This window comes from Anolis carolinensis, chromosome 1 (assembly GCF_035594765.1).
Source record: "Anolis carolinensis isolate JA03-04 chromosome 1, rAnoCar3.1.pri, whole genome shotgun sequence".
Lineage (NCBI taxonomy): Eukaryota > Metazoa > Chordata > Lepidosauria > Squamata > Dactyloidae > Anolis > Anolis carolinensis.
The window spans coordinates 274692143-274705323 of record NC_085841.1 but is presented as its reverse complement, the minus strand read 5'-3'; the positions used below and the strand labels follow the sequence as shown (position 1 = coordinate 274705323).

The window sequence follows — 13181 nt, the reverse complement described above, 5'->3', positions numbered from 1 at the left end:
TAGAGAAGAAGGTGGAGAAGGAACCGTGCCATCATCTCCAGGCATTTACTGCCCTTCCATCTTCCCATCCACACACCCTTGCTTGAAGGAAATCAGATTTTTGTTGTTAATTTAAGGATTACAACTTAATCTTCTTGCAGAATTTTAGCTTGCACTAAGATGAGCCCTCTCCATCCACAAATTCAACAATCCATGTTTGAATATATCTATGTCCATCAATATCTTTATATATCTCAAATATTTACTTTGCCATTTTATATACACCGTTCTGTATCATGGGATTTGAGCATGGGTTTTGGTATCCACTATGGGTCCTGGAACCAAACCCTAGCAGATACTGAGGGACACTGCAGATACTGAGGGACACTTTAGGAATTTGGTTCTTATGTACTTGGAAGTTGGGCAGCCATTCTGATCTTCTTAGGATGGGAGTTCCAGCCATGCTTGTGACCTTCAGAGCCTACAATCCAGAATGTAATCCTGAGGATTACAATATGTGTGTTGAGGGGATTCGTGTTGGTCAGTAGACCCATTGACATAAATGCTAATTAATCACAATCAACTATTGTTGGTTTTCATAGGTTTATACTTTGTATAACTAATTTGGGATTTGCCCATAGATGTATAAGTCATTTTTGTTGCAGTTATGAATAAGTTGATTTCAGACCTCCTCTGAATAAATTCTACCAAGGCAACCTTGTGATAGGGCCATAAATCAGAGCCGATTCGAAGGCACATAACAACAAATATACCCCATCCTGCTGTGAGTCAGGATGCAAGATTTTTTAATTTTTTAATAAAGGAAAATTATCTGACTATCTATATGTGTCTCCATAGACATCATTGTTCCCTGTTGGATAACTAATCACTACTTTCAGAGTGTAGGAAGTTCACGAGGCTAGAAGAATCTTGTTTGTTCTAAGACTTGGGATTAACCACAGTGTAAGATAGGAACTATTTCCTTGATCCAAATGCCTTGAATATATGTGTAGAGTCACAGATAGTCTTTAATTTCATTACTTTACCATTTTAATCATGTTTAAATTGGCATACAAAAGAACCTTCTTGAATATACATATAATAGTGGCGCCATTCACACTATGATAGTTATGTTCCACCAGGATTTCTAGAATGTTTCCCATTGAGGCTTTATAACTTGACATCAAAAATGTTCTTGGCAAAAATGTCCTTTATGTTGTTTTTGTAAGTGTATGGGGAAGGGGCAATGTGATCCTCAGCTTGAATCTAAAAATTCAATATTTGTACCACATATTACCCTAGAGAAATCTGAGTATTAACTGTTAACTGTTAAGACTACACTAGGATTGTGCAGTAAAATGTACAAATGTGAAAATATTGGACACAATCCAACCAAGGGAAGCACTTTTGCATCTCATTGAAATCAATGGGTGAGCTAAGTATATGCTTAAATCTCTCCTTTTGATTTCAGTGAGTCTTAAAAGTACTTTACTTTGGTTGGATCATGCCCTTAATGAATTATTTTGCATATAGCTATGTTATATATTCATCTACATTTTCTTAGCCTTTCTATGCTTCAACAAGAGTTTCTTCAATTTTGTTGTAGTGTATATTTGGACTTTAATCTTTCAGTTATTTGATTTAAAATTTCAAAAATAAGCTATAAGATGCCATATTTTACATATAAATACTTGATAAGACATTTTACTTGCAGTGCTTCTGATTGTGGCAAAGATTACATCCATACATTCCTTTTGTACTCTTGGAGACCTTAATTCATTTTGAGTAACTAGGCATTCCTTTACCGGTTCTGGTATACAGCCCTCTTACTGTATGGCTTATTTCAGTTTTACCAGTTACAATACTGCTTTCCTTTTGGGAGAAAACTGAGGCAAAGAAGACTAAACAAACTAGCTTTCTCTCTATCTCGTTAGCATTTTACCATTCTTTCTATACAGTTGCCTATTTCTTTGTTCTTTTACTTGCTCTGAATATAGCCTCAAAACTGCTTTTTTGTTTTTAACTTCTTGGGCAACTCTGAGTTGATTCTGAGCTTTAGCTATTCTGACTTTTCTTCTTATATGCACTGGCTATGTGACGGCGCGAGTGGCGCCATCTATGTGTTGGAACTATAAGTTGCAAGATTTGAATTGTTGTAGCATGCCTGATTTTGCCCTTACCCTGTAAATGTAGTTGGATTGGTTATTTATATCTGTCAATCAATGTTGTTTGTACCTGTTATATTGCTCACTCAGCAAAACTGTTTGGCTCCACCTCTTCCTGGAGTAGGACTGTGTTTCCTCCTTTTCATTCCACCAGCAAGCTCTCTATCGGATGGACGTGAGAGAGAGACTTGGCACTAAAAGCCCTTCAAAGGTTACCTCTCAGCACCAATTCTGAGGTTCTTACCCTTGGGACTCACACTTCATGTTCAGGGCCAACCTGAACAACATTGAGGAGTCTCAAGCGCCTTCACATCAGTCCTTTGGCAACAGAGGAAGACTCTTGTCTTCAGATATAGGTCATTGGACTGAGGCTGAGTTTGCTCCGGCATTCACAGCCAGAGAAAGAGGGATCTGGAAGGCTCCACGGACTTAAACAATCAAAGACTGTAATGTATATTTTCTTTTACCCCCTTTGTGAACAATAAACCCAGTTTTTGAGTTATCTACAGTGTTTTGGTCCTTGGGAGTTCCAGTTTCCCTAAAGGAGGGCAAGAAGCAATCCCCTGGGGAAAGATGTCACGTCCATGCCTCTTTCACTAAGAGTACAGCCCCAGGCGCGACGGCACAGGCTATTAGTTTGTATTTTTGGTGACTTTCCTCTTCTTCCACTTGTTATATGTTTCTTTTTTAAATCTCAGCTCATCTGAAAGGTCTTTGTACATCTATCCTGGTTTCTTTAAAAATGTCCCACTTTTATTCCCCATTAGAATTGAACCTCAGTATCTTATCTGTAAAGTAGAGTTGATAATGCTAAGCTGATTGGAGCAGTAGTCTGACTCAACATAAGGCAGCTTCCTATTTTCCTGTGTATTCATTAAAAGCTATAGGTGTCTGTAATGTGTATTGTAGTCATTGTTACAATGTGCTTGGTATACATTTGCTTCCATAGAACCACCTCAGGGGGCTAAGGGAATTTAGGACTCGTTATGGTTTGGGTGGGCTGGAGTAAGGCAAGATTTCTTTTACAGGTAGATATGTTGGGAAGAAGTCAGTCATGTGTGTTAATTTAGTTGATGGAGTACTCAACGTAATTATTTCATAAGGCTATCATAGAGGAGAATTGGATGCAATTTTCACAGAAATATATTGCCATCTGCTGGCTGCGATTTCGTTGTCTTGAGTAACACCCATCCTTTGAGACACCTACAGGCTATCCTCAGAATGACCTAGTATACATTCAAGGCATTGAAACCTCTTGAATAATTTGGAGTTTAGAAATGATTTTTGGAATAAAGGTCATGAAATGTATTGTGTAATTTTCTATGCATTTTATTCGTGGGCCAATTTTAAAATACAGAATTGATTTAATGTAGGATTCAACAATGTTAATCTGCAGCAGAGGTATGAGAGGAAGAAAGTCCTACAATGTAGGTGGAACATCTAAAGTGTCAAGAAGAACATTTATATCACATGGGTCACAGAATTCATTTTTGCCTTCTTTGAAGGAACTTTGTAAATAGACTTGCAATGATGAACATTGTTTCTGAACCATTGCATTATGCAACCTAGTGAAGGTCCATTCCAAATTACTTAATAGAAAAAACTTACTGGGAACATATTTATAACATTAGCCTATATGAAGATAATAAATCACAATTTAGCTGATTTTTGGTGTTCTATAAACCAACTCTTATAAGCAACCATAATATCAGAATTCATATTTCATCACTGGAGAACTTAACAGCTCCTTACTGTTTATCACAGACCAGAGTTTTCATAAGCAAACTCAAAAGGATTTATGGGTGATATTGGTACTTAGAATTATTAAGTGTAGAATATAAAGTGGTGTGAAACACAATTCTTTTCATGTTTTTTATAATCAGGAAGCTATGATTAGTTCTCACTCTAAAATGTCATTCTAATTATTTATGGCGTTTTCAGAAACTAGCTCCTGGAGTCAGTCAATTTGCTTATACCTGTGTACAAGATCACCCTATATGGGCTAACCAACAGTTCTGGGAAACAACATTTTATAGTGATGTGGAAAATCAAATTCGTTCCCTCTACCTATCATCTAAGGAAGACAACCATCCACAATACCTAAAGCAGAAGGTAAGTAAAAGAATAACGCAAATAAATAAGCAAAGCTAAACCAAGGTTATGGCATTTAACACTTTTTATAAGTACACTTGTAAATAATAGCTTATGCTTTTTACATAACTCATGCCAAGATGTATATATATGTACACAGCAAGCAGAATTGGAACCATTACTTGGAAGAAAAAAAATTACAATCTTAATTTTGATTCCAAGTCACCGTAAATGTTTTAAGTGTGTTCTCTCTGGTAAGAGTGTTCTATATAATAAGCAAATGGAATATTTTAAACGTTTTAAATATATAAAGTTTATTGTTTGTTTCTTAACAAAAATAATCTCAAAAATATGAAAGAATGCTGTATGAACATGAGTCATACCAATCATTATTCTAGACTGTAATCAAATTGAGCTATTTTCTGTAGAAAGCCAGTTTTATCTTGAATGAAAACACCTGGCATCAAGTGTTCTCATAAATTACTTGAATGCTCTAAAACTTGTGCTACTAGGATGAATGAATGTATTATCATGGTATGATAACAATACAAACATCCATTCGTACATGAATGTCTAGCCCTGGCAGAGTTCAATTCTGTCTGCTTCAGATCAGACAGTTTTCCTAAAGAAAACTTCCTTCAAGAATATTTCAGTTACTACATCAGAAACAGACAAACCTTATAAGCATTCAAGCCAAAGGAAACGTAGAATGCAGATATTTCACCATTGTGAATCCCATAGCAATTTCCAAAATAATTATTTCTCCCCCTTCCCCTATCCCACAGCAGCAATGAATAGCTATGTCATGTTTATTTATACAGACCTTAGACTATCTTATGTAGAACTTACATAATTGTCATATTTATAACCAACTGATTTGTCTCAGGTTGCTGGTGTGGCTATGACTACTGAAAGAGAAAGAGTACCTGTTGCAGAAAGCTATGAAGTATAGCTGTTGTAGGAAAAAGATAGAATATGATTAACTTGCATCCACACATCTGGTTTCTGATATATATATATGTGTGTGTGTGTGTGTGTGTGTGTGTGTGTGTGTGTGAGAGAGAGAGAGACTGTCAGCTCACCACAGCCGCTCCTGAATGAACACACAAGACTCTCTGTGATATCACCAGAAACTTTTACTGTAGGAAACATGAACATCAGAAAAGCCAAGAATGGGAGGCTCCGGCCAACCCTCCTTTATATACCCTCCCCCTCATTTGAACAGTCTCTTCCCGCTCAGTAAAACCCCGCGCAAATTCCCCGCCAAGTCCATCAGCCGTTTCTCCTCCGAGTCCTGGGACGCAGGTGTCTTATCAATGTCAGTGACCCTGAAACTCAGAGCCACATCCAGGCTCTAGTAGCAGGGTTCTGACATGGCGTCCTCCTCCCCTTCGTCCTGGAAGGAAAAGATTAAACACAACTATTGTTCTCCGCTGTCCAGAGTTCCTTTATACTTTTTTAACAGGCTGCAATGGAATACCGGGTGTACCTTTCCTAGGTCCTTTGGTAGCCTCAGCTCATAGGTCACTTCGTTTATTCTTTTTGCTACCCTGAATGGCCCTATATAGCGTGGAGCCAATTTCTTGGATGGGAACCCCAATTTCAGGTTTTTTGTGCTCAGCCAAACCAGATCTCCTTCGCCCAATTTGTCCCCCTCTCGGCGCCTACGATCCGCAAAGAGCTTGTACTTCTTTTGTGTTTCCCGCAATGCCTCTACCACGGCTCGCCACCCTTGCTTGATTTTAGCCGGCCATTCCTCGTCGGTCTGGCCCTCCCCTTCCTTCCACTCGGGTAGCCTGGGGAAAGGTGCCACCTCCTGTCCGTATACTATTTCGAATGGGGCACGACCTGTGGCCGAATGTACGGCCCCGTTAAAAGCCATCTCAGCAAACGGAAGAAGGTCCGCCCAATCATCCTGTCTATAATTGGTGTACATCCTTAAGAATTGGCACAGTGTCTGTTGGGTACGTTCGACCCCCCCGTTGGTCGCGGGATGAAAGGCCGAGCTCAGGTTCCTTTCTGCTCCTAACAGCTGTAAGAATTTTCCCCAAAATTTTGCAGTAAATTGGACTCCCCGGTCACTAATTATCTTGTCGGGACACCCATGTAGGCGATATACGTGCTTCACATACAAATCAGCAAGTTTTTCAGCTGAAGGAAGTTTTGGCAGAGCCACAAAGTGTGCCTGTTTTGAGAATAAGTCCAATATTGTCCAAATGTATCTGTGGCCTCTGCTGGGGGGTAGTTCGCCTACAAAATCCATGGCTACGCATTCCCATGGCCTCATGGGCTCTACCACCTTCTGCAATAGCCCCTGGGGCTTCCCCGGTGGTGTTTTTCCCTCTGCGCATAATTCACACTGCGTGACGTACCCCCTGGCGTCTTTCCTCATTCCGGGCCACCAGCATTGTTTGGCCAACAGTTTAATAGTCCTGGTGGGGCCTAGATGACCCGCACCCTTGTTATCATGGTACTTCCTTAACATTTCTCGTCTTAAACATTCAGGAATATACAATTTCTTATTTACAAACACCAAATCCCCACACAATTCTCCCTTTTCTTTGTTTGTTTGTAACCATTTGTCCATTCCATACGCTCGCTTCAACTCTTCCTCCCATATTTCTCCTCCCCCCGTGGAAATGGCAGTACGTTCGTTTTCTTTGGCCGCTTGTGCTCGAGTTAGTACTGCCAGGCCCCATTGCTTATCAAGAAAAATACTCCCTTCAGATTCCTGAATTCCTCCCCCGTGCTGAGGCATCCGAGAGAGAGCGTCAGCGAGTATATTATGTTTCCCCTGGAAGAATCTGAGTCTGAAATCAAAACGGCTGAAATATTGGGCCCATCTAATTTGCTTCGCTGATAGTTTACGAGGGGATCTTAGATACTGTAAATTTCTATGGTCAGTCCACACCTCAAACGGTGTTCCACTTCCTTCCAGGAAGTGTCTCCAGCACTCTAGTGCTTTTAGAATCGCTAAGGCTTCTCTCTCCCAAATCGGCCAGTTTTTTTCTGTATCACTAAACTTTTTTGACAGATAGCCACATGGCTTCAGGTTCCCCCCCTCGTCTTTCTGTAGCAGAACTGCCCCATATGCCCGGTCTGACGCATCGCAATGTAATACAAAGGCTTTAGACATATCAGGGTGCTGTAGGACAGGCTCCTCCGTAAAACGCTTTTTAAGGGCTTCGAAAGCTTCCTGGCATTCTATTGTCCAGGTCAGTTTGGCCCCTGGGGCCTTCACTTTGGCTGTTTCTCCCCTACCTTTAGTCTTTAACAAATCCGTTAATGGCAAAGTGAGGCGCGCAAAGTCCTTGATAAATGTTCTATAGAAGTTTGCGAACCCTAGGAAGGATTGCAGCTGCTTCCGTGTTTTGGGGGCTTCCCACCCCCTCACGTCTTCTACCTTCGCAGGGTCCATCGCCACTCCCTGGGAGGAAATCCTATACCCCAGAAAGTCTATCTGGTCTTTATTGAACTCGCACTTGGCAAGCTTCGCATACAGTTTTGCTTCTCTCAACTTTTGCAGGACTTCCCTGACTAGTTCTACGTGTTGCTCCTTAGTCCGAGATACTAACAATATGTCATCTAAAAAAACAAAGACTCCCTTGTACAACAATGGATGCAACACTTCGTTGATTAATTGCATGAACGCGGCGCCTCCGCCGCACAAACCGAAAGGGAGCACACGATAATTGAATAATCCGAATGCACAGGAGAAGGCCGTCTTCCACCTGTCCTCTGGTTTAATCTGCAATTTATGGTATGCTTCAATTAAGTCCAATTTAGTGAATATCTGTCCCTCCGATAACTGGGCGATCAAGTCCTTCACTAAAGGTAGGGGGTATTTATTTCCAGAACTGATTGCATTCAGGCCCCTGTAGTCAATGCAGAGCCTCAGCGTTTGGTCCTTTTTGCGCCTGAACAACACAGGCGCCCCTAGAGGGGAATTTGAAGGCTCTATGAAACCCCTCGCTAGGTTTTTATCAATGTATTTTCTCAGTTCCTCCTTTTCCCTAGCCGACATTGGGTATATTTTTGCCTTAGGAAGCTCTGCTCCTGGGACTAGCTCTATCTTCACTTCAACTCTCCGCTTCGGTGGGAAACTGTCTGCTTCCTTCTCATCAAATACGTCCACAAAATCCCGATACTCTGGGGGTAATTTATCTGCCAGTTCTGCTATCCTGATAGAGTCTTCCTCCCCCCTTTTCCCCTGCTCTCTCTCCACTTCCTGGCTCCCTTCTTCCAACTTCATCCTGAAGATCATGCTCTTATCCTCCCAGTTGATTTGCGGGTTGGCCTGCCCCAGCCATGGCATGCCTAGTATAACATTATAGCTGGCTATTTGTGATATCACAAATGACACCTTTCCTTCCCAACTCCCTATCTTACACTTTACATCTTCGGCACTGTACTTAGCTAATGATCCCGATGCTGTGGATCCGTCCAACTGCGAAAAAGCTATTGGGGATTCTAGGTTCGTTCTTTCGCATCCCAATCCCTCGGCTAATTCAGGGGAGATGATGTTCCTGGAACATCCACAATCCACAAATGCTTTGCAGGTTGCTTGTTTGCTGCCACTTTCCAGCTGAATGGGGACCACTATCATGGCTTTGTCCTGACTTACCAACCCCCCCGAGTGGTGCCTCATCGGTGGTTCTTCCTCGGCGCGTTTCCCTGCCACGGCTCTTGGTTTGGGCGGGCCTCCGCCTTCCCCTTTTCTCTGCCAGCACTCGGCAGCCCTGTGGCCCAAACGGCCGCACACGAAGCAGCCCCTCCTGCTGGTGCTCACGTTCCCTGGCGGCTCCGTTCTCCTCCCGGCTGGGGTTGATCCCTCCTTCCGGCTCCCCTCTTTCATCTGCGGCCGCTGCTGTAGCCCTCCTCGGTGCCTCCTCGCCTGGGCCAGCGATGTCTCGACGCGCCCCGCCAGCTGAATCCATCCGCGCAGTGTGTCAGGCTCATCACGATGCACCGCCCAGGAGAGGATCTCCCGCCTGAGCCCCTCTTTGAAGAGTTCTATCTTTGTCACTGCAGACCATTCCGGCACCTTTTCAGCGAGGCATTGGAACTCCTCCGCATACTCAGATACCGACCTCTGCCCCTGGGAGACGGTCTTCAACTCCTCCCTCGCCCGGATCTGCTCCAGTGGATCTCGGAAACGGGTCTCCAGGGCCCCCATAAAGCGTCGGAGTGACCCCAGACATGGGTCGCGCCGCGCGTGTAGTTGAACGTACCAGCTGGCCGCTCCCCTCTTCAACACTGCACCAATGGCCCGTACCCGGCTGGATTCCGTTCTGAAAGTGTGGGCATTGTCCTCCATATAGCCCCTCACCGTGGTCAGGAAAAAATCCAGTTCAGAGGACTCTCCCCCAAACTCGATCCTTAGTTCCTCTCGTCTCGGTAGGGGTCCCTGTGGTGGCAATCCCCAATCCTCCGCCCGTCGCAAGCCCCCTTGCGGGCCAGTGGGCCCCGCTGCTGCTTCCCTTTGTCCTGTGCCACGCCCGGCATTCGCCAGGGGCACCAGGGTCTCAGTTGGGAGCGTAGCCGGGATTCTCGGAGGCTTTTCCCCTTCGTCGTCACTCTCCTCCACCCGCGTCAGGCTCGTTTGGATCTTGGGCCGGGCACCGGGCTCCTTTCGCATTTCCCTTCCCTTCGGTGCTGGGAGGTCTGCAAAGCCCTGGCTGCTTCCCCTGCTCACGTCCCACATTGAGCTAGCCCGGAGTTCCCTTCCTCGCTCCGGCTCCGCCAAAACCGCCAGGCGCTCCATCGCCCTCGACATCACTGCCAGGGTGGTCTCCATCGCCGACATCCTCTCCTCCAGAAACACCATCTTTTGCGGGCCTGGGGAAGGTGAACCTTCCTCTCCTCCGGTGCTGTCTCCCCGCACCACTCCACGCCTCTGGGTTACCCCATTTGGCTGGGCATAAGCGGTGGAGGACGCCAGGGCCGCCAGCTGGTGGAACTCAGCGTCCGTCTCGGGAGTAGCCCTTTCCGACCTTCCTCCTCCGGCGCCCAAGAGCTCTTCATCCTCCACTTGCATGTTACACCTCACCGCTACAGCGGGATGGTGTCCGTATTCTTGGCTTAGTGTCAGCTCACCACAGCCGCTCCTGAATGAACACACAAGACTCTCTGTGATATCACCAGAAACTTTTACTGTAGGAAACATGAACATCAGAAAAGCCAAGAATGGGAGGCTCCGGCCAACCCTCCTTTATATACCCTCCCCCTCATTTGAACAGTCTCTTCCCGCTCAGTAAAACCCCGCGCAAATTCCCCGCCAAGTCCATCAGCCGTTTCTCCTCCGAGTCCTGGGACGCAGGTGTCTTATCAATGTCAGTGACCCTGAAACTCAGAGCCACATCCAGGCTCTAGTAGCAGGGTTCTGACAGAGACAACATGTCTGTCAATTGAGCATATATACAAAATGTATTTCGGGATGTTAAAACAAAATCACCACTTCCAGATACTTGCCTATGTACTTTTTAAGAGAACATGTTTAAAAATGAATACAAAAAAATCATCTCAGTTTTCTTGGTTTTTTTAGCCACAGATATAAACAACTTTATTTCTCTCTTTTGTCACTTGAATTGAAGTTTTCCTATGTAGAACTGATAAAGGCATGTACATTGTGTAAAATATTGTCAATTGTCATAATGGTCTTGAGTTTCCAACAACCTATATTCTGCATTATCTAGAATATTAAAAACATAGGGAAAGCAACAACAGAAAGCTTGTGGCTAGTATACTATATATTATGGGTTGGGTTCAGATTTGAATAAATGTAACTGAGCTGGCAAAATGGCCTTCCTGGTTCATCTTCCGCTCTGCCCTGTCCAACCTTGCTAAATGGAGTGGGCTATAGTATGGAAGAAAGACGAGAATTCCTACAAATCAAGCCTCTTCCCTGAGTAAAGTTCCGTGGAGGGCTTTTTTTCAGAAATGCTCCTGTGGCCAGGAAGGTCAGGTAATTTGCTTTGGCCAGTCCAGCTCCACATTCCTAAATCGGGATCTGACCCTATGAGGGTAAGATGGATAAGAACAATTGTGTGGGTGGAATTCCTGGGCCGTTGTAGCAAGTATTGCCCCATGCCCTGTAGAAATCTAGGAAACTGATTATGCTTTTTGTAAATTTCACCATACATGAGGTAATGTGATAACACTTGCCAGATACCTTTGCCCTAGTTTAATCTGGCTACAATACATTTTGCCTACGTGCCATCCACCCAGTTTACAAAGAATAATAAATACGGCAAGTGAAAACATGAACATTTCTGATGCTGTATAAACTATTTATAGCTACACGTGACTCACCTACTGAAGCGCTACATGTGATTGGACTGAATCATCTATGTCAGGCAGTTTAATCTTTTTTCCATCCAATTTAAGATTGTTTTCAGCATGAGCCAAGGATCTGGAAGTGAAAAGGAACAGCAACCTATAAATTAGTGTGTAAAATTGCACTGTGGAAGGAGGGGGCTGAACAAAGGACTGCATAGAAAGGGCTATGAGTAAATTGGGCCTGCATACATCATTCCTAGTACCAATTATCATACACTGTTACGCATTCTATGAGTATCTGGCAGAAACAGTTCTTTAAATTTTAAGATAATAGCCAAGAGCAAGTTCCATGAGCAAGAAAACTCTAGCTCCCTCCTCTTACAGTGGCTTTATGTCATGCTGCATTATACTTTGTTTTCACCTTAGTGTCTTTAACTTTGAAATGTGTTTGATTCTTTAATAAAGTTTACAGTGTAGGTTTTTTTTTAATAATCACCGCTACTTCCCTCTGATTTGTGGGTAGACTTTCTCCTCCATACTTTGCTCCAGGCTAGAATTGAGAAAAGGGATTCTTAAAACAGTGTAAAGTGATAAAATATTGTCTGACTACTTTCCCCCTTTAGGAGAACAATTCTGAAGGCAATACTCAAGAAAAGACTGCAATGGACTTGGCTGCTGAGCAGTTGCGCCTTTGGCCAACACTTAGCAAAGAGATTCAACAGCAGCTGGTACAAAGTGAGGAAAGCATGGTTTTCAGCCAGGCAATTCATTTTGCCAATCTCATGGTGTACCTGTTGGTACCATTGGATACCAGTAAAAATAAGCTGTTAAGAACATCAGCTACAGGAGACTGGGAAAGTGGAAGCAATAGCATTGTCACAAATAGGTGTGTAACCAAGACTCTCACATGATGATTTTTAAAAACGAGCAAACCTCCAGGTGTTGGTTTAGCTGATTAGAATTGCTTTCTCAGCATTGCAGGTAGTGTTGCAGAGAGCTATGATACCGAAAGTGGGTTTGAGGATTCTGAAAACAATGATATTGCCAATGCTGTGGTGCGTTTCATTACCAGATTCATAGACAAGGTTTGTACAGAAAGTGGAGTTACACAGGACCACATTAGGAGTCTTCATTGCATGATACCAGGTATGAAGAAAATAGTTTAGTGTTGAAATTGTTTTGCGAGTTATTTTTGTAATTTCTAAGAGAAAATCATTTTGGAAAGAGTTTTTATTGTTGTTGACAGTGAACATTTGTAATTCTAATTTTAGTTTGTCAGTGACTACACAGTGTTGTGAAAAACCTATTCTAGGTATTATGAGAACAGTTTTTAGAATGGTAGACCTATTTTAGTTTGTTTTTCTTTTGTGGTATTCTGCTCATTTGTGGTGGTATTTATTCCCAGGAATTGTAGCAATGCACATTGAAACTTTGGAGGCTGTCCATCGAGAAAGTAGAAGGCTACCACCAATACAGAAGGCAAGTACTTAGGGCTGTGTTTCTAGAGATATGAACATATTGAGCATAGTTCTATAGATTAGGGAATATTTTTCTAATATAGTTGAGTCAATTAGAATTTTTTAAAGTATATCGAAACATTTAAAACATTCAACAAAGAAGCAGTTCATTTGTTGTTTAGTGAAAAATAAAGTATTAAAAATAGCCCAA

General features: G+C 42.9%; 2 protein-coding genes across 15 annotated transcripts in view; one reads left to right on the top strand and one right to left on the bottom strand.

Moving 5' to 3' along the window:
* The window catches only part of sbf2 (SET binding factor 2), a 339926-nt gene that overhangs the window by 273621 nt on the left and 53124 nt on the right, over nucleotides 1-13181 (top strand). For all 14 annotated transcript variants that reach the window (XM_016993005.2, XM_062978926.1, XM_008106923.3 and 11 more), the window contains 4 exons: nucleotides 4086-4256; nucleotides 12137-12399; nucleotides 12487-12659; nucleotides 12919-12992. In XM_016993005.2, coding sequence (XP_016848494.2) covers nucleotides 4086-4256; nucleotides 12137-12399; nucleotides 12487-12659; nucleotides 12919-12992 — 681 coding nt within the window. The remainder of the gene's footprint in view (nucleotides 1-4085; nucleotides 4257-12136; nucleotides 12400-12486; nucleotides 12660-12918; nucleotides 12993-13181) is intronic.
* On the bottom strand, nucleotides 5309-10624 carry LOC134298578 (uncharacterized). The gene is made up of 2 exons (XM_062979274.1): nucleotides 8860-10624; nucleotides 5309-5631 (listed from the first exon to the last, which is right to left on the bottom strand). Exons 1-2 carry the CDS (start codon nucleotides 10405-10407, stop codon nucleotides 5590-5592), a joined length of 1590 nt encoding a protein of 529 aa, XP_062835344.1. The 5' UTR covers nucleotides 10408-10624; the 3' UTR covers nucleotides 5309-5589.